The 22,036-nt window shown below is 46.4% G+C and overlaps 1 protein-coding gene across 1 annotated transcript in view; it reads right to left on the reverse strand.

Annotated features, from left to right (window-relative positions):
* The window catches only part of LOC126252065 (transient receptor potential cation channel subfamily V member 5), a 138,693-nt gene that overhangs the window by 17,005 nt on the left and 99,652 nt on the right, over positions 1 to 22,036 (reverse strand). Inside the window, exons 12-15 of the mRNA XM_049952910.1 lie at positions 18,637 to 18,867; positions 3,516 to 3,667; positions 1,426 to 1,535; positions 911 to 1,092 (exon numbers count right to left, since the gene is read on the reverse strand). Of these exons, the coding sequence (XP_049808867.1) occupies positions 911 to 1,092; positions 1,426 to 1,535; positions 3,516 to 3,667; positions 18,637 to 18,867 (675 nt within the window). The remainder of the gene's footprint in view (positions 1 to 910; positions 1,093 to 1,425; positions 1,536 to 3,515; positions 3,668 to 18,636; positions 18,868 to 22,036) is intronic.

Consider the following 22,036-nt stretch of genomic DNA (forward strand, 5'->3'; position numbering starts at 1 on the left):
TCTACATCCACATCTACATCTACATGATTACTCTGCAATTCACATTTAAGTGCTTGGCAGAGGGTTCATCGAACCACAATCATACTATCTCCCTACCATTCCACTCCCGAACAGCGCGCGGGAAAAACGAACACCTAAACCTTTCTGTTCGAGCTCTGATTTCTCTTATTTTATTTTGATGATCATTCCTACCTATGTAGGTTGGGCTCAACAAAATATTTTCGCACTCGGAAGAGAAAGTTGGTGACTGAAATTTCGTAAATAGACCTCGCCGCGACGAAACACGTCTTTGCTTTAATGACTTCCATCCCAACTCGCGTATCATATCTGCCACACTTTCTCCTCTATTACGTGATAATACAAAACGAGCTTCCCTTTTTTGTACCCTTTCGATGTCCTCCGTCAATCCCACCCGGTAAGGATCCCACACCGCGCAGCAATATTCTAACAGAGGACGAACGAGTGTAGTGTAAGCTGTCTCTTTAGTGGACTTGTTGCATGGTCTAAGTGTCCTGCCAATGAAACGCAGCCTTTGACTCGCCTTCCCTACAATATTATCTTTGTGGTCTTTCCAACTGAAGTTGTTCGTAATTTTTACACCCAGGTGTAAACGTTGAATTCAAACGTCGCCAGTTGCAGCGGGAGACAGGCAGCGACACAGATGTCGCTCACGTAGGACACTTCCATAACTACACCTGCGGTTGTGTTTCGTCGCCTGTAGCTGTCGCGCGCTGTCGCTCGCTTCTGTCGCTCACGTAGGACGCGGCCTTATACCACGTTGAGTCACGCGCCCCGTATACACAAGCCACTTGGTCGCTGAGCGTTCAGCATCATGTGCATGTTCAACATGCATGTTTGGAGTAGACTTATATTACAAACTGATCAACATTTTAAGCCCTACAATACTCACCTTAGCTTCCAGCTCATGATCAGTGCGCTCGAATGCGCCGAAGTAATCGCCGAAATTCGTTAGCGACATGAGAAACATCGCCATGATGGATTCCGTCGGGCTGGGCATTGGGTTGGTGACAGAGTCGTCCACGCCTTCCGGGGTGTTCGGGTTGTCGAATGACAGGAATATTATGTAGTACGCTGCAAAACATTGAGATTCAATTTCAAGATGAAAATAACGTGAATGTTATTGTGTCAGATTGTAAAACTGCGGCCGGACAGTATGTTTTCATAAAAACCCAGACTTGTAATATTGTCTAGAATTAGCGTCCAGCTCAACGAATTAAGTTCCATACGAAAACAATGTATATGTATCTTATATTACATGGCTAAATCATTTGTACAAGTGAACTATACATAAAATGTTAATTTTAATGTGTTTCTAGAAAGCTGAGAGAGTAGTGTGTTAGTAATAATCAATCGATCAAATTACTGAATGCCAACTAATTTTATTAAGTAGGTATTTGAAATTACCTTGAGAGAATCCCATGACAAAAACGAGGTAAATCGACACAAAGCGAAGAAGGTCGCCCATTACCATCCTGTAGATCATTACCACGAAGGGTCCAACTGTTTTAAAGCCCCTGAAAACGAAATTCCTTACAGTTTTCTTAAGTAAAGTATAATTAGAATCTAGTGTAGTCACAAGCTCATACGTTTTTGAAAAAAAATCTAGGACCTCAGTTGAATTGTTTCTTGGTATCATGGGTATCACTTGAGAAAGTAAAATTATGTTTCAGAAAGAATGTTAGTCTATCAGTATTTACATTTGTATTTCAAATAAAACATCAAAAATTGTAGAAGTAATAACTACGATAAAAGGAGGAAAGCCTTAGAATCGGTGCTATAGTGGGTAAGCATGTTGCAAAAACCTCAAACACGTACTAAACCTCCAGTTTAGCTGGTGAGTCTGTAGATGGTGGTATTATAGACAGAAGGTATAACTGGCCACACTTTCCCATCCAAGTTTTGCGACAATTCAGCCAGTCCGTCCTTGAATGACTTAGTGAGCCACCGCATAGGAATTCTTTATACTTGTTATGTGAAGATGCTCTCGTAGTTTTATGTCCCTTTATGTAGGATTCTGAAAGTATGCTACTACTGTCTGTTTTATGTATGGGTAAATAATTTTTACACAGGATGCCATTAAGGTGCGTTTATTTGAGTAACATCGTGAAATCAACTTGTTCACACTGATTATAAGCTGTTACCAGTACGAGAACATGGTTTACCATATGACTAGATCGAAAGGCATCCTATCGACGACTGGCCGTCTGTGGCGCACAGTCTACAACTTCAGCGTACAGTCGGTATAGTTCGTATAAGATCGTACATCTTCGGTTATGCCATTTATTTATTTACTAACATCAACGTTCCCTGGCATTGTACAATTGCTGAAAGAACGGTCTTGCCGCAGTGGTAACACCGGTCTCCTTCAGATCACCGAAGTTAAGCGCTGTCGGGCTGGGCTAGCACTTGGATGGGTGACCATCCGGTCTGCCTAGCGCCGTTGGCAAGCGGGGTGCTCTCAGCCCTTGTGAGGCAAACTGAGGAGCTACTTGATTGAGAAGTAGCGGCTCCGGTCTCGGAAACTGACATACGGCCGGGAGAGCGGTGTGCTGACCACATGCCCCTCCATATTCGCATCCAGTGACGCCTGTCGGCTGAGGATGACACGGCGGCCGGTCGGTACCGTTGGGCCTTAATGACCTGTTCGGGAGGAGTTTAGTTTTACTTTTAGTATTGTATTTATGGCCAGCCGGTGTGGCCAAGCGGTTCTAGGCGCTTCAGTCTGGAACCGCGCGACCGCTACGGTCGAATCCTGCCTCGGGCATGGATGTGTGTGATGTCCTTAGGGTAGTTAGGTTTAAGTAGTTTTAAGCTCTAGGGGACTGATGACCTCAGATGTTAAGTCCCATAGTGCTCAGAGCCATTTGAACCATTTGAGCCATTGTATTTATGACCACCAGACTCCTCCTAGTGTATGGGTGGTAAAAGGTAACTTTTGCTAACAAATATTTAGTAATAAGAATTACTTGATTCGCGCAAGAGTAAATGTACTTTCCCTACGTATCTCTTTGCTGGCGTTACGAGCGATTTCTGCAGCAGCACCTCATCGCACCGGCTCTGAAAGCGTCAGACGGCCAAAAGCCTCTGCTAGCCAGCTTGAGAACTACGGCATGCTCCTGATTCCGAACGCACTGCGGCGCTGATACATTCAAGTATGCGAAATAGCAAAGCTGGAAATAAAGTAAAATGCACTCTTATCTGATAGTAAGGGGAACCTTACAACATTGTAGGATTATGTAAGGTACACATGATGTGCTATGGGGCGATCGGTACGGTTGGGAATGGCGAACACACTCCGTATGCCGTATAGACACGTTTATTCTGTAAGATGACCTGTTTCAACACTCTTATGCTGCCGTCATCTGATCTTATGGAACTTATTATGAAACTGCCATGTTACATCCGATGAAGTCAAGGTTTGTAGGATTAGCTTGCAGTGGCAGAAGAGTGGTCGTCGAAGATAGACCGGCGTTTCAGCTCGCATGCTTGCTCACCTGCAGAAGAATAGGAAGTAGGGAGCGGTGGTGAGCATGATGAAGACGGCGACCACGTCTTCGGCCTCCGTGTGGCACGACAGGCGGAGGAAGGGCATCCCCAGCATGAACAGGCACGAGCACAGGAACATGACGCGCGACGGCGCCGTCATCTAGAGGCAAAGCAAGAGCAGTCTATATTACACTACTGGCCATTAAATTTGCTACACCAAGAAGAGATACAGATGATAAACGGGTATTCACTGGACAAATATACACTCCTGGAAATGGAAAAAAGAACACATTGACACCGGTGTGTCAGACCCACCATACTTGCTCCGGACACTGCGAGAGGGCTGTACAAGCAATGATCACACGCACGGCACAGCGGACACACCAGGAACCGCGGTGTTGGCCGTCGAATGGCGCTAGCTGCGCAGCATTTGTGCACCGCCGCCGTCAGTGTCAGCCAGTTTGCCGTGGCATACGGAGCTCCATCGCAGTCTTTAACACTGGTAGCATGCCGCGACAGCGTGGACGTGAACCGTATGTGCAGTTGACGGACTTTGAGCGAGGGCGTATAGTGGGCATGCGGGAGGCCGGGTGGACGTACCGCCGAATTGCTCAACACGTGGGGCGTGAGGTCTCCACAGTACATCGATGTTGTCGCCAGTGGTCGGCGGAAGGTGCACGTGCCCGTCGACCTGGGACCGGACCGCAGCGACGCACGGATGCACGCCAAGACCGTAGGATCCTACGCAGTGCCGTAGGGGACCGCACCGCCACTTCCCAGCAAATTAGGGACACTGTTGCTCCTGGGGTATCGGCGAGGACCATTCGCAACCGTCTCCATGAAGCTGGGCTACGGTCCCGCACACCGTTAGGCCGTCTTCCGCTCACGCCCCAACATCGTGCAGCCCGCCTCCAGTGGTGTCGCGACAGGCGTGAATGGAGGGACGAATGGAGACGTGTCGTCTTCAGCGATGAGAGTCGCTTCTGCCTTGGTGCCAATGATAGTCGTATGCGTGTTTGGCGCCGTGCAGGTGAGCGCCACAATCAGGACTGCATACGACCGAGGCACACAGGGCCAACACCCGGCATCATGGTGTGGGGAGCGATCTCCTACACTGGCCGTACACCACTGGTGATCGTCGAGGGGACACTGAATAGTGCACTGTACATCCAAACCGTCATCGAACCCATCGTTCTACCATTCCTAGACCGGCAAGGGAACTTGCTGTTCCAACAGGACAATGCACGTCCGCATGTATCCCGTGCCACCCAACGTGCTCTAGAAGGTGTAAGTCAACTACCCTGGCCAGCAAGATCTCCGGATCTGTCCCCCATTGAGCATGTTTGGGACTGGATGAAGCGTCGTCTCACGCGGTCTGCACGTCCAGCACGAACGCTGGTCCAACTGAGGCGCCAGGTGGAAATGGCATGGCAAGCCGTTCCACAGGACTACATCCAGCATCTCTACGATCGTCTCCATGGGAGAATAGCAGCCTGCATTGCTGCGAAAGGTGGATATACACTGTACTAGTGCCGACATTGTGCATGCTCTGTTGCCTGTGTCTATGTGCCTGTGGTTCTGTCAGTGTGATCATGTGATGTATCTGACCCCAGGAATGTGTCAATAAAGTTTCCCCTTCCTGGGACAATGAATTCACGGTGTTCTTATTTCAATTTCCAGTAGTGTATTATACTAGAACTGACATGTGATTACATTTTCACGCAGTTCGGATGCATAGATCCTGAGAAATCAGTACCCAGAACAACCACCTCTGGCCGTAATAACGGCCTTGATACGCCTGGGCATTGAGTCAAACAGAGCTTGGATGGCGTGTACAGGTACAGCTGCCCATGCAGCTTCAACACGATACCACAGTCCATCAAGAGTAGTGACTGGCGTATTGCGACGAGCCAGTTGCTCGGCCACCATTGACCAGACGTTTTCAATTGGTGAGAGATCTGGAGAATGTGCTAGCCAGGGCAGCAGTCGAGCATTTTCTGTATCCAGAAAGGCCCGTACAGGACCTGCAACATGCGGTCCTGCATTATCCTGCTGAAATGTAGGGTTTCGCAGGGATCGAATGAAGGGTAGAGCCACGGGTCGTAACACATTTGAAATGTTACGTCCACTGTTCAAAGCGCCGTCAATGCGAACAAGAGGTGACCGAAACGTGTAACCAATGGCACCCCATACCATCACGCCGGATGATACGCCAGTATGGCGATGACGAATACACGCTTCCAATGTGCGTTCACCGCGATGTCGCCAAACACGGATGCGACCATCATGATGCTGTAAACAGAACCTGGATTCATCCGAAAAAATGACGTTTTGCCATTCCTGCACCGAGGTTCGTCGTTGCGTACACCACCGCAGGCGCTCGTGTCTGTGATGCAGCGTCAAGGGAGCGTCAAGGGTAACCGCAACCATGGTCTCCGAGCTGATAGTCCATGCTGCTGCAAATGTCGTCGAACTGTTCGTGCAGATGGTTGTTGTCTTGCAAACGTCCGTCCCCGTCTGTTGACTCAGGGATCGAGACGTAGCTGCACGATACGTTACAGCCATGCGGATAAGATGCCTGTCATCTCGACTGCTAGTGATACGAGGCCGTTGGCGTTCTGTATTACCCTCCTGAACCCACCAATTCCATATTCTGCTAACAGTCATTGGATCTCGACCAACGCGAGCAGCATTGTCGCGATACGATAAACCGCAATCGCGATAGACTACAAACCGACCTTTATCAAAGTCGGAAACGTGATGGTACGCATTACTCCTCCGTACACGAGGCATCACAAAACGTTTCACCAGGCAACGCCGGTCAACTGCTGGTTGTCTATGAGAAATCGGTTGGAAACTTACCTCATGTCAGCACGTTGTAGGTGTCGCCACCGGCACCAACCTTGTGTGAATTCTCTGAAACGCTAATCATTTCCATAACACAGCATCTTCTTCCTGTTGGTTAAATTTCGCGTCTGTAGCACGTCATCTTCGTGGTGTAGCAATTTTAATGGCCAATAGTGTAGTAAGCATTAAGTGGCTTTTCACTACACAGCCATACAAACACCCCACCTGCATTACTAAACCGCTATCCCGGAAATAGGTACCAGTTTGTAGGCTGCCTATGTAACGGCTTCCAGTGGCAACAATAATATGATTTCCAGTATTTAGCGTAATTACTGATAGAAATTAAAAATTTAAAATGCTGTCATAGTCTATTCATTAAGAGGTATACTCTTATGCTAATATTTTTACACAGTAAGGCAAGTACTACAATTAGGAACTCTGTGTTTGTATTCAGATAGCGCAACTGGCGGCGCACAAATACCCGGACACTATTCATCCATTATTAGTATAGTATTAGTATTAGAGACTTCCAGCAAACTTCATACGTAATTTCAAACATTTAAGAAACTTTTTTTCATTGATATCCCCATAAAATGCTGAAAGGAAAAAAGTATCGCTTTGTACGTTTTCGTTGTTCATGCAGTAAAAGATTAACACCAGGCATGACTTTTTAATTTATAGCTGCTTTACTACTAATTCTATACGTAACACACTTTGCAGACAATATTTACATATGTCACTGAACGCACCTACAAAATTACACAACCTCTACGACACGTAGTTTAGGAGATATGAAGACTGTTCAAAAAATTCCAGAACATTCGTAATTTCGCGCCAATGATGTGTTGGAACGGAGCGAAATGCGGTTGACATCCCTGCACACGCCTGTGTTTAACGTGTAACTGCCGGAAGTTTCACTGTTTTATGTCTGTTAGTTATTGTTCAGTGCTGTACTGAGTAGAATGTTGTGTCGCACAGTTTGCGAATTTCGACATGGCAGAGTTAGAGGAACAACGCGCCTGCATTAAATTTTGCGTGAAACTCAAGAAACCCTTTACAGAGACCCGCCAAATGATGCAGGAAGCCTACAGTGATGATTGCTTAAGCCGTACTCTGAGTTTCGAACGGCTCACACAATTTAAGAATTGCCGGACGGACATTAAAAATGACACATGTTGAGGATGCCCTTCGACGCCTACCGACGTCGCTCATGTCAGGAACTTCAAAGAAACTGTGCGTGCCAATCGAAGACTGACCATCCGAGAGATTACAGAAGAACATAACATTTCAGTTGGATCATGTCATGTAATCGTGACACAGCATCTTAGAATGCATAGTGTTGCCACCAAGTTCGTCCCACGGCTCATGAGTCAAGACCAGAAAGACCTTCGCCTCGCAATGTGTGAAGAGCTTTTGGATCGCGAGAGTGATAACGGGTTGTTCCTGAAGAGAATAATAGCTTGTGCTGAGACGCGGGTGTACGGTTATGTTGTTGAGACCAAGGTTCAATCTTCACAATGGGTCGGGAAAGGTTCTCCATGACGAAAAAAAGCTCACCAGATCAGGTCAAATGTCAGAACCGTGCGGATAGTTTTCTTTGACTTTGAAGGGTTAGTTCGTCATGAATTCGTACAACAGGGACAAGCTGTTAATCGATGGTACTATCGGGAAGTGTTGCGACACCTGCGAGAAAATTTAAGAAGGAAACGGCCTGAAATATGAAGAGACAGTTCATGGCACATGCATCACGATAACACATCCGCAGATTCATCCTTGTTGGTGCCTGACTGTTGCAAAAAATGGTTCAAATGGCCCTGAGCACTATGGGACTTAACATCTGAGGTCATCAGTCCCCTAGAACTGAGAACTTCTTAAACCTAACTAACCTAAGGACACCGCACACATCCATGCCCGAGGCAGGATTCGAACTTGCGACCGTAGCGGTCGCGCGGTTCCAGACTGAAACGCCTAGAACCGCTTGGCCACAACGGCCGGCTGATTGTTGCACAAAAAACGAAATAACTGTGCTGCGTCATCCTCTGTACTCTCGAGACTTGGTCCCTGCGGAGTACACCGTTGAAAGGACGAAAATTTTCAACGAGAGACGACATAAAACAAAATTTGTAGACGCTGCTTTACGCGATCCAGTATGAGGCGTACCAGGACTGCTCCCGGAAGTGGAAATGGCGTCGGGAGCGTTGTATCTATTGTCGAGGAGACTATTTCGAAGAAGACCATGCACAATAATGGAAAGGTAAGCGTAGAAAAATTTTGTAGACAAAGTTCCGGAATTTTTTGAAAGACCTCGTATCTCGTCATATACACTGAGATGCATAAAAAAACTTTTATGTCTACAACTTTCCTTCCATCGTTTTGCAATAGATGGCAGTAGCGGCAAGTGGGGTTTGGGTGGTTGGTCATAGGTGTAATGCAATATGCTTAGGCATCTGTAAACATAATGCCATAAAAATATTAGTCGATTTGTGATTGCATCATAAGGTTATTCTCGATTAAGTACGTCGACTTACGTACCCATTTCTCGCCATTTGCGGGAAGTTTTAATTTCCTGCCTTAACATGAAGAAATATGCGACTGTGGCTCTTAAATACTGGGTAAGACCAATGATGGTGGAACTATTAGTGGAAGAACGTGCAGAGAATGTATTCAACGCCTTAAGAACGGTGATTCTGATGTCGAAGACCGGCATGGCGGTGGAAGACAGAATGTTTTCGTAGCTACTGAAGCAGACGAAGACAGTCACAGGACATCGTTATCGAAACTAATTGATGCGTTAGAGCCCAGAACTGAAACACAAACGGCCATAATACAGCGATAGACACTAAAGGTAATTTTGAAGCTGGTCAGTGCTCGACCGCATGTCGCAAAACTCGTCAAAACATACATGGAAACGTTGAAATGAGAAATCCTATCCCTCCCGCCGTATTCTCCATACGTTGCTGTCTCTGACTACCACCGTTTTAGATCAGTGGCATACAGTCTGGCTGACCAGCACTTCCGATCATATGAACAAGTGCAAAATTGAATCGATTCGTGGATCCCCACAAAAGACGCCCAGTTTTTCCGCCACGGGATTCGCATGCTATCCGAAAGATGGGAGAATGTAGTGGCCAGCGATGGGCAATACTATGAATCATAATTTTTTGGTAAGTTTTTCACAATAAATCTCTGAACTTGAGAAAAAACGGCCGAAGCAAAGTTGTAGACCTAGTACTTTTTGCTTAAAATACACCAAATTATCCAGACTGTTTCATCTAGTGTTTCAGAGTCAGAGCACCTACCCTAAAAGTCTTTTCACTTAAATGGTTAAGGTCAAATATTTAACACTTCAACTCATTTGTAAAGTAATCAGACGTCTGAAGCTGTTTTTTACGTGGGGGTTCAATTCCTTGAAAATTCGCGGTTTATTCGTACCGGGCTAAGCAGTAATCGGTTTTTCGCTATGCAGCTATGTAACCAGTCTAGTTTTCCTGAGCCGTTTAAGATACTGTAATTCTATTTTCACAAAAAATGAATCTTGAACAGGTCGACATCAAATGACGTACAGTGCCTTTTAATAGCTGTATTAGCTACAAAGATATCGGCATCGACTTCGTTTCCTCAAATGGAACTACAGTAATTTCCGCTGCTAGTGTCGTAGATTTCAGATAGACCAGTTCAACAGCGTTTCGCTTTTGAAAAACCGATTAGTAGTGATCTTGACGCAGCTAAGAGTGTGATTTCAAATGTGGAATAGTGGAGAAAAGTTTAATTTAAAACTAATACAGTCACACTTGGCTACTTGTGGTTATAGCGACACATCAACGAAGGCAAGGGACGTAGCATCTAAGCAACAGCTACCGGTATCTATGGTAATAGTTCTGCTCCTGTTTCTGCCAGAGTCTTGAAAGAAAGGAGTATACCAAAAATTGAAAGAGTTATAAGACAGAGAACTGAAGTACAAAGAGTCCTTAAATAATAAGTTCGCATCATGAGTTTACTGTCAAGATACACAATTACGCTGCAAAATTACATTAGCAACAGCAACAAGCAATATAACATCAGAAACAGCAAGAAAAAGGAAATGCAAACGAATAAACACTTCCCTGAAATTCCATTATGCCACCACGTGCTCGAAATATCCACAGTCTACTGCAGTACATGCTTCCAGTCGCTGGTGTAAGGATTTCTGGACAGAGTGAAGAGGCTGCTTCGGTATCATTGCACTTGTGGCAACAACGTGATGTCTTAAGTACTCGTTGAATCGTCGGGACGTGTGCATTGTCTTCATCTTGGAGTTTACCCGGACGAAAAAAAGTCCAGTCTGGCGAACGTGCAGGCCAACTGGTAAAGCGTTCAGGTTCTATCCAGCAACCAGAAAAAGTGCGTGAGCGATTAGTGAGCCTGGTGCATATCATGCTGGTATCACATAACATACAAATACGTATTTCAAGCGGTCGTTCCTCTTGGAGCCCCGGTAGCGCTTCGGTAACATATTGTGCGTATATTTTACCCGTTAAGGTTTTTTTCAACGAAATGATGGCCAATCATGTAGTTTCCAATAATTTCGCACCAAACGTTCACACTCCGTTGCCTCTGATGTTCAAACTGTCTCAGCCAGTGAGGATTCTCGGCAGCCAAATAGTGCAGTTTCTTACATTCAGCTTTCCACGTTTTGTTACGGTAGCTTCATTGGTGAAGAGAATTCTACGAAGAAAGAATCTGTAATACTGATGTTTCTTGAGAAGCGAGCGACAAAATTCAAGGCGTCTTCTGTAACCTCGCTGCTTAATCTGCTGGGTTGCTGAAGTGACCACATGGAACGGGTAGAAGCTGTTTGCACGCAAAATGCGCACATGGGTGGGCTGACCTATTCCAGAGGTACCCGCAATTTCCCTGGAGCTGACGTGTGGATTATGAGCAACAACTGCCAGAACATCTCTTTCGTTACCTCTGCTCTTTGCAGGCTTGATTATTACCCTCTCTGTTGTACGAGGTCTGTTCAAAAAATTCCGGAACTTTGACCACAAAAGTTTTCTACACTTACCTTTAATTTATTGTGAATGGTCTCCTTCGTGATACTCTCCTCCATAATTGATACACCGCTCTGAACGGCATTTCCACTTCCGGAAGCAGTCTTGGTACGCCTCTTGCTAGATCGCGCGAAGCGCCGTCTGTGAATTTCCTTTTATCTCATCTACCGTTGCAAATCTTCGTCCTTTCCAACTCTGCTAGAAATAAAAAAAGTCCCAGCGGCCATGTCTGGAGAGTACGGCAGCACAGTGATTTCACAGGCGAAGGTCTTTCTGGTCGTGACTCATGAGCTGTGAGACGAACTTGGCGGCAATACAAAGCATCCCAAGACGCTGTGAAGAGATTTCTTGACATGATACAACTTGTAACGTCCCCCTCACTTATCGACCTTAATGACAGTGAAACATTAAACCGCGTGTACCTAATGGAAATTTGGGAAAAGCAATCGTCACCGAAGTTAATCTGTCGGTAAAGAGGGAGGAAAGGGTTACATCTAAATGAAAGGAAAAATGCAAATGAAACTGGTGGAAATTAATTTTGAAAAGGGGTAAAGTTAATAAAGAAAGTAAATGTGCGGCCGTTACGTCAACAATTAACTAGCGGTAATTAGATATTTGAGATTTGGGGGAAATCACGGTCGCCAGTCCTAAGGACAATTACTATAGTAACTGAAAAAGAAAGGTTATTACACATATAATTAGCACTAGAAGCGTGGTAGCTGAAGGTTGACACGTGTAGTGTGAAAACTGAAAGTTTGTCAGAAGTAATAAATTTCGCTACACTCTGACTTAATTTAGCAAAATAATTAATAAAACCGGAAAATTGAAAGTTAATTTAGTGACTGAGATTAATAGTGAACTTTGTTTCTGAAGCATATCGAAATTCAGTAAAATACAGTTAGTCTTGGGCTACCTCAACAATCATTTCAAAAGCTACTTGAATCTACGCAATTTAGAAATAAGAGACTTAACTTCGAACTTGAATTAAATGATTCTGAACAATTAACAATAGTAAAATTTAGTACGTACCAAGCTGAGCTGCAGTCACAGGTAAGCTAAAATATGCTAACAAAACTCGCACTCTTAATTTGTGCTCGTGTAATCTAAATATTGTAGCCAGCTATGAATACTTTAACTGAACTTTGAAATTAAAGCAGTGAAATCTAATTATATTATTTTAATGTTGGCGTTTGAATTTCAACGACACTCGGGTTCATTTCGGAAAAGGAAGGGACCCTGCTTGGCAATGCAATTGGGACAATGAGCAACAAAGGTTCATGCTAAGTTGCTGTAATTTTGTGATGCAACAATTTTAAAAGCTGAGGTCTGCCATACAGTTCTGAAACTTTACGTGCTTTTAGTCTTCCCTGTTGCTTGATTGAGGGTTTGAAGTCGTCGATCGAGGAGGTGGCGACAGTCATTCATTGTCGGCCGTCGCTGTTGCAGAAGCTGGATGTTGGCGCGCCTTCTTCTCGACACGGTCACCAGGCGAAACGGGCTCTTGATGTGCGCCAGCTAATGCTTCCCGTCCGTGACACCGTGTCAGAAATTAACATAGCAAGTCGAGCGCAATTACATGCTGCCAAACCCCGAACGCGCGGCAACTCGCGGGAGCGTCACACAGCACACCTGCTCCACTCACTACTCCAGCCAGACTCTTTCTGCCCCGCGCTCCACGCGGCAGAGTTAACACTACCAAAGATCCTAAACACTTTCGTTCTTCACACGACCTATAAATGTATTCGTTCGATAGCATAGTTTTCCCTAGGCAAGACCCAGCGTAAAATACAAACAATATTTACAAAGCAAACCAATTATACATCGACATAAATGCATAAATATATATATGTACAAATAGTAAAACAATTACAATATATAAAGACACAGAAATGTCATATCTTCGGGTAACAAAATAAGGAAAAATCTATAGTACAATAGATGGAAATAGAAGGATATGCATTTCCGGCGTTACAAACTGAAATTTTGGATTCCCCTGCAATCTATCGGAGAGTCAGTCTTCGACTGGACGCACAATTTCGTTGACGTTTCTGACACGAGCGTCGTCGGTAGACGTCGAAGGGCGTCCTGAACGAGGGTCATCTTTAACTTCCGTCCGGCCACTTTTAAACAGTGTGAACCATTCGTAACACGAGTACGGCTTAAGCACTCATGACCGTAGGCCTCCGGCATTATTTGGTGCATCTCTGAAAAGGTTGCCTTGAGTTTCACGCAAAATATAACGCAGATGCGTTACTCCTCTAACTCTGCCATCTCGAAATTCGGAAACAGTGCGACACAATGTTCTACTCTACACAGCACTGAAATGAAATGAAATGTCGTATGGCTAGGGCCTCCCGTCGTGTAGACCGTTCGCCTGGTGCAGGTCTTTTGAGTTGACGCCATTTCGGCGACCTGCGCGTCGATGGGGATGAAATGATGATGATTAGGACAACACAACACCCACTCCCTGAGCGGAGAAAATCTCCGACCCAGCCGGGAATCGAACCCGGGCCCTTAGCATTGACAGTCTGTCACGCTGACCACTCAGCTACCGGGGGCGGACTATACAGCACTGAACGATAACTAATAGATATACAACAATGAAACTTTCTAAACACAGTCGTGTGTGGGGATGCCAACCGCATTTCGCTCTAACACACCATTGGCGCAAAATTACGAATATTCCTGAATTTTTTGAACAGACCTCGTATTCTAGTGCTTTCGCTGAAATGTAATTCTTGTTGGACACTGTCTGTCAGGATACCGTTATGCGCACAACTGAATTGTTCTCTTCGCGTTTCTTCTGCATTGTTCCTAACGAAGTAGCATATCTAGTTTCTCTTGGTTTGGGAAAGCCATTTATTTTTTCTAACTAACCAACACTCCACAAACGTGAGAAGAGCTAAAGTTTCTCTGCGTACCTTTTAAACCAGTATCACGGTGGTGTAATGTTGTTTTTCCTTGTTACCCGACGTGGGCCTAAACTGATTATTTACAGACAGGGGACAATAGTTAACAATAAATATTTCAGACGGTAGGAGATACTCAGAGAGCTTGAGTGTGAGACACGTGTTTGTAAAGAAGTTGTCTTTCAGAATAAACAGCTGCCTGCAGTTCTAATGTTGGAAAGAAAGCTTACATTTTACAATCACTGTATATTACTGGTTCTGACAGAAGCACATAGACTTTTGGTATGCAAGCTACTCAAAAATTGCGAGTTATTTTTCGAGAAATGCGTATACAGGTGTTGAAAACCACAAGACGAGACAAGAGATGAACTGGAGAAAAATATATACACACATCAAAAAAGTTTTCCGTCACCCCGGTTCCCAGAACTCATGACTATGAATACTGTATACAGAACAGTCCTTTTGACTGTTCAGAGATGTCGCTAAACTTGCCCAAAGACGTAAAAAACCATGCATGAGCAGTGCCTATGACGGAGGGTGTCCGACAGCCGATCAGTTCGTCATTCCCCCAGGAAGGAGGTACATGGCTCGTGTTGTCTGTAATTCAACCATGCCTAGACTGTCAATACCGCGGTTCGGTCGCGTCCGCATTGTTTGTTTGTGCCAGGAAGGGCTCCCAACAAGGGAAGTGTCCAGGCGTCTCGGAGTGAACCAAAGCGATGTTGTTCGGACACGGAGGAGATACAGAGAGACAGAAACTGTCGATAACAAGCCTGCTCAGGCCGCCCAAGGGCTACTACTGCAGTGGATGACCGCTACCTATGGATTATGACTCGGAGGAAACCTGACAGCAACGCCATCATGTTGAATAATGGTTTTCGTGCAGCCACAGAACGTCGTGTTACGACTCAAACTGTGCGCAATAGGCTGCATTATGCGCAACTTCACTCCCGACATCCATGGCGAGGTCCATCTTTACAACCGCGACACCATGCAGCGCGGTACAGATGGGCCCAACAACATGCCGAATGGACTACTCAGGATTGGCATCACGTTCTCTTCACCGATGAGTATCGCATATGCCTTCAATCAGACAATCGTAGGAGACGTGTTTGGAGGCAAACCGGTCAGGCTGAACGCCTTAGACACACTGTTCAGCGAGTGCAACAAGGTGGAGGCTCACTGCTGTTTTGGGGTGGCATTATGTGGGGCCGACGTACGCCGCTGATGGTCATGCCATCCTCCGACCGATAGTGCAATCATATCTGCAGTCTCTTGGCGAGGCATTCGTTTTCATAGACGATAATTTGCGCCCCCATCGTGCACATCTTGTGAATGACTTCCTTCAAGATAACGACATCGCTCGACTAGAGTGGCCAGCATGTTCTCCAGACATGAACCCTATCGAACAGGCCTGGGATTGATTTAAAATGGCTGTTTATGGACGCCATGACCCACCAACCACTCTGAGGGATCTACGCCGAATTGCCGTCGAGGAGTGGGATAATCTGGACCAACAGTGCCTTGATGAACTTGTGGATAGTATGCTACGACGAATACCGGCATGTATCAATGCAAGAGGACGTGCTACTGGGTATTAGAGGTAGCAGTGTGTACGGCAATCTGGACCACCACCTCTGAAGGTCTCGCTGTACGTTGGTACAACATGCAATGTGTGTAGAATGAGATTTTCACTCTACAACGGAGTGTGCGCTGATATGAAACTTCCTGGCAGTTTAAAACTGTGTGTTGGAGCGAGACTCGAACTCGGGACCTTTGTATTTCGCTGGCAAGTGCTCTACCAACTGAGCTACCCAAGCACGACTCACGCCCCGTCCTCACAACTTTAATTCCGCATTTACCTCGTCTCCTACCTTCCAAACCTCACAGAATCTCCTGCGAACGTTGCAGAACTAGCACTCCTGGAAGAAAGGATATTGCGGAGACACGGCTTAGCCACAGCCTGATTTGGCTTCAACAGACTTCAACGTCTTCCGGAGACTCTTAACATTTTCCTCAGTGGAGGGAGATTCTCTTCAAACGAAGAACTGACACTAAGGTTGACTGGTAATTTGGAAGCCTGGGGAAATCCAACCGTGAGATGGCATCAGGGCATTGAAACGTCGCTCTACCAAGAATATTAATGTACAGAGAGACTACGTAGAAAAATTTAAAAAAATAGCATTGAGGTGAGCACGTTTCCTTTTGTGGTGTCGTATGCACAGCACGCAACACTGGCAGCACCACTAGCGTCAATAGGTCTATAGCTCAGCGATTGCCATACCAAAAAGTCGCAGCGGTGGCGCCGCCAGAGAAGTGATACGCGCTCGGACGACAGCACAGCGGGCTGTTCCAAGTCAGCTGAGATAGCCTTCTACTTGTGTACTTCGCGCCGCACCATCTACTTCTAGCGTGTCCAAACCAGTCCGTCTTCAGCGAACATTCTAGTGGGACAAAAACTATTTATTATGAAACCAGAGCTTCTGGAGTACTAGTTGAACTTCAGGATCTGCTGCCTGAGCCGACATGTACAATGTTGAGTATTTGTCAATAAACGTTGGTGTTTTTGTCGCAATCATTATCAGTGTTTCAATGCTCTCCTCATTCTCCTCTTGTAGTTTTTCCCTCAGCGCACTATACATACACTACTGGCCATTAAAATTGCTACACCACGAAGATGACGTGCTACAGACGCGAAATTTAACCAACAGGGAGAAGATGCTGTGATATGCAAATCATTAGCTTTTCAGAGCATTCACACAAGGTTGGCGCAGGTGGCGACACCTACAACGTACTGACATGAGGAAAGTTTCCAACCGATTTCTTATACACAAACAGCAGTTGACCGGCGTTGCCTGGTGAAACGTTGTTGTGATGCCTCGTGTAAGGAGGAGAAATGAGCACCATCACGTTTCCGACTTTGATAAAGGTCGGATTGTAGACTATCGCGATTGCGGTTTATCGTATCGAGACATTGCTGCTCGCGTTGGTCGAGATCCAATGACTGTTAGCAGAATATGGAATCGGTGGGTTCAGGAGGGTAATACGGAACGCCATGCTGAATCCCAACGGCCTCGTATCACTAGCAGTCGAGATGACAGGCATCTTATCCGCATGGCTGTAACGGATCGTGCAGCTACGTCTCGATCCCTGAGTCAGCAGACGGGGACGTTTGCAAGACAACAACCATCTGCACGAACAGTTCGACGACGTTTGCAGCAGCATGGACTATCTGCTCGGAGACCATGGCTGCGGTTACCCTTGACGCTGCATCACAGACACGAGCACCTGCGGTGGTGTACTCTACGACGAACCTGGGTGCACGAATGGCAAAACGTCATTTTTTCGGATGAATCCAGGTTCTGTTTACAGCATCATGATGGTCGCATCCATGTTTGGCGACATCGCGGTGAACGCACATTGGAAGCGTGTATTCGTCATCGCCATACTGGCGTATCATCCGGCGTGATGGTATGGGGTGCCATTGGTTACACGTTTCGGTCACCTCTTGTTCGCATTGACGGCGCTTTGAACAGTGGACGTAACATTTCAGATGTGTTACGACCCGTGGCTCTAAGCTTCATTCGATCCCTGCCAAACCCTACATTTCAGCAGGATAATGCACGACCGCATGTTACAGGTCCTGTACGGGCCTTTCTGGATGCAGAAAATGTTCGACTGCTGCCCTGGCCAGCACATTCTCCAGATCTCTCACCAATTGGAAACATCTGGTCATTGGTGGCCTAGCATCTGGCTCGTCACAATACGCCAGTCACTACTCTTGATGAACTGTGGTATCGTGTTGAAGCTGCATGGGCAGCTGTACCTGTACACGCCATCCAAGCTCTGTTTGACTCAATGCCCAGGCGTATGAAGGCCGTTATTACGGCCAGAGGTGGTTGTTCTGGGTACTGATTTCTCAGGATCTATGCACCCAAACTGCGTGATAATGTAATCACATGTCAGTTCTAGTATTATATATTTGTCCAATGAATACCCGTTTATTATCTGCATTTCTCCTTGGTGTAGCAATTGTAATGGCCAGTGTAGTTGACGGTGGCAACGAGTAAAATTTCCTTCTGTGGTTGTATTAAAACTACGATACAACACTTTTTATTCCATTTCGAAAACTTTTCAAATCACTCTCGTATACCCTGCATAATTCTATTTTCTGACGCCTCTGTAAAAGCCCAATAGAACCGCGTTACTGACAGGAAAAGCAAGCTAAAACATACTGTGAAACGTCTGAAATTCCAAATTTTTCAGCTCCTTTGAAGGCTCGAGCAAGACTGAGCCCACAACAAGTCTACGGTGCTTGCGGCTGCAGGAGTGGGGGTACTCACGAGGTTCTCGATGAACATGTTTAGGCCCAGGAAGTGTGCCTCGCGCAGCGCGGACAGGATGTAGAGGAAGGAGCCGGCCAGCATGGCGAGCTCGGCGCCCAGCCGCACCTTCGCCTCGAGGCTGTGGAACTGCATCAGCCGGCACTCGCCCTGCAGCTCCTCCCACCACGTTTCCTCCTCCCTGTCAGCGCCGCCGCCCCCGCCCCCGCTGCTGTTTCTGCTGTTCTTCGTCTGAAAATGACCAGAAACTTGCAGTGATCCAGTTACATACGTTTTATTTACTCCCTTCTAAAATATCAATTTCAAAGTTAGGATAATGAGAATGAAACTGTTGATGAGTCATGGGAGCGGGATGACAAGTGGGAAAAAATTCTCTTATAAACAGTTTTGGAAAGAAGTTGTTTGATGTTCACTGCCGAGAACCTTCGAGCCACCACCCAGCTTCACTTTCAGCTGAAGAAAGTAAGCAGGAAAATGATGTGAGTGAGTGCTGTGGAAGTGCAGAGCAATGGTTTAAGAGGTATGGTATTCACAGCTGGCAATTATTTACGTAAACCAAAACAAATTTGGACAACGTAGTAATCAGTCGTAGTATCAAATACACACATCAAAAAAAAGTTTTGCATCACCTTAGTTCCGAGAGTTCCGGAACCTGTAGAGAAAATTGGAATAGACATCAACATAAACATCATTTCCCTCCTTCTAATTGATCATGAAAACCACTCATTGTATGTTGCACCACCATACAGCGAGACCTTCAGAAGTGGTGGTCCAGATTGCTGTACACACCGGTACCTCTAATACCCAACAGCACGTCCTCTTGCATTGATGCATGCCTCTATTCGTCGTGGCATACTATCCACAAGTTCATCAAGGCACTTTTGGTCCAGATTGTCCCATTCCTCAACGGCAATTCGGCGTAGATCCCTCAGAGTGGTTGGTGGGTCACATCGTCCATAAACAGACCTTTTCAATCAATCCCAGTCATTTTCGATAGTGTTCATGACTGGAGAACATGCTGGCCACTCTAGTAGAGCGATGTCATTATACTGAAGGAAATAATGAACAAGATGTGTACGATGGGGGCGCAAATTGTCGTCCATGAAGTCGAGTGCCTCGCCAATATTCTGCCGATATAGTTGCACTGTCGGTGGGAGGATGGCATTCACGTATCGTACAGCCGTTACGGCGCCTTTCATGACCATCAGCGGCTTACGTCGGTCCCACATAAAGCCACCCCAAAACAGCAGGGAACCTCCACCTTGCTGCACTCGCTGGACAGTGTGTCTAACGCGTTCAGCCTGACCGGTTTGCCTCCAATCACGTCTCCGACGATTGTCTGATTGAAGGCATATACGACACTCATGGTGAAGAGAACTTGAAGCCAATCCCGAGGCGTCCATTCGGCATGTTTTCGAGCCCATCTGTGCCGCGCTGCATGGTGTCGTGGGTGCAAAGATGGACCCCGCCATGGACGTCGGGAGTGAAGTTGCGCATCGTGCAGCCTATTGCTCACAGTTTGAGTCGTAACACGACGTCCTGTGGCTGCACGAAAAGCATTATTCAACATGGTGGCGTTGCAGTCAGGGTTCCTCCGAGCCATAATCGGTAGTTAGCGGTGATCCACTGCATGAGTAGCCCTTGGGCGGCCTGAGCGAGGCACGTCATCGACAGTTCCTGTCTCTCTGTATCTCCTCCATGTCCGAACAACATCTCTTTGGTTCACTCCGAGACGCCTGGACGCTTCCCTTGTTGGGAGCCCTTCCTGGCACAAAGTGACAATGCGGACGCGATCGAATCGCGGTATTGACCGTCTAGGCATGGTGGAACTACAGACAACACGAGCCGTATACCGCCTTCCTGGTGGAACGACTGGAACTGATCGGCTGCTCGTGCATGGTTTTTACATCTTTGGGCGGGCTTAGTGACATCTCTGAATAGTCAAAGGGACTGTGTCTGTGATACAATATCCACAGTCAACGTCTATCTTCAAGAGTTCTCGGAACCGGGGTGATAAAAAACTTTTTTTGATGCGTGTAGATTCTGGAATGATGGATATACACTGTTGTAACCCAAGATGTTCTGCAGAGTGTCGACATGTTGCCTTGGCCTGCTCTGTCACCAGCTGTGTCTCCAATTGAGCACGTGTGGGACATCGTCGCACAAGAACTCCAGCGTCACCAACAAAAAATCGCAACACCAAAAATGGCTAATGTAGACTAATGATATGTTGGGAATACATTTGTCTAGGTAACATATTTAAGCGATAAACTTTACAAGAACACAGTTTAATAAGGGTGAGATAATCCATTGCAAATGTGAAATACTGGTGTATTAATAACCAGTGTAACCTCGAGAATGTTGAATGCAAACATGCAAACGTGGATGCATTGTGTTTTACAGGTGCCAGATGTAAGTTTGTGGGATGGAGTTCTGTACCTGTTGCACTTGGCCGGTCAGTACAGGGACGGTTAATGCTGGTTGTTGGTGACGCTGGAGTTGTGCGACAATGTCCCACATGTGCTAAACTGGAGACACAGCTGGTGACAGAGCAGGCCAAGGCAACATGTCGACACTCTGCAGAACATGTTGGGTTACAACGGTTATATGTGGACGAGCGTTATCCTGTTGGAAGACACCTCTAGGAGTGCTGTTCAGCCGGCCGATGTGGCGAGCGGTTCTAGGCGCTACAGTCCGGAACCACGCGGCTGCTACGGTCGCAGGTTCGAATCCTGCCTCGGGCAGTGTGATGTCCTTAGGTTAGTTAGGTTCAAGTAGTTTTAAGTCTAGGGGACTGATGACAGATGTTAAGTCCTATAGTGCTTAGAGCCATTTTGAGTGCTGTTCGTGATTGGCAGCACAACAGGCCGAATCATCAGACGTTAACATTTGCAGTCAGTGTGTGTGGGATAACCACGTGAGTGCTCCTTCTATCACATGAAACCGCTCCCCAGACCATAGCTCCAGATATAGGTCCAGTGTGTCTAGCACGCAGACAGGCTGGTTGCAGGCCCTCAGCTGGCACCCTCCTAACTAACACACGGCCATCACTGGCACAGAGGCAGAATCAGCTTTCATTAGAAAATGTAAGCTGCAAGGCTTCTGACTTGGAGGTGTCTTTGAAGTAACCGATTTGCAACAGCGCCACTCTCATGTGATTGGAGTCCGCCCCTGGTAGCTGAGTGGTCAGAGCGACGGAATGTCACACCTAACGGCACGGGTTCGATTCCCGTCTGGGTCGTATATTTTCTCCGCTCAGGGACTAGGTATTGTGTTGTTCTTATCATCATCATTTCATCACCATCGACAGGCAAGTCGCCGAAGTGGCGTCAACTCGAAAGACTTGCACCACGCGAACGGTCTACCCGACGGGAGGCCCTAGCCGCACGGCATTTCCATT

The sequence above is a fragment of the Schistocerca nitens genome, chromosome 4, assembly GCF_023898315.1.
Source record: "Schistocerca nitens isolate TAMUIC-IGC-003100 chromosome 4, iqSchNite1.1, whole genome shotgun sequence".
NCBI lineage: Eukaryota > Metazoa > Arthropoda > Insecta > Orthoptera > Acrididae > Schistocerca > Schistocerca nitens.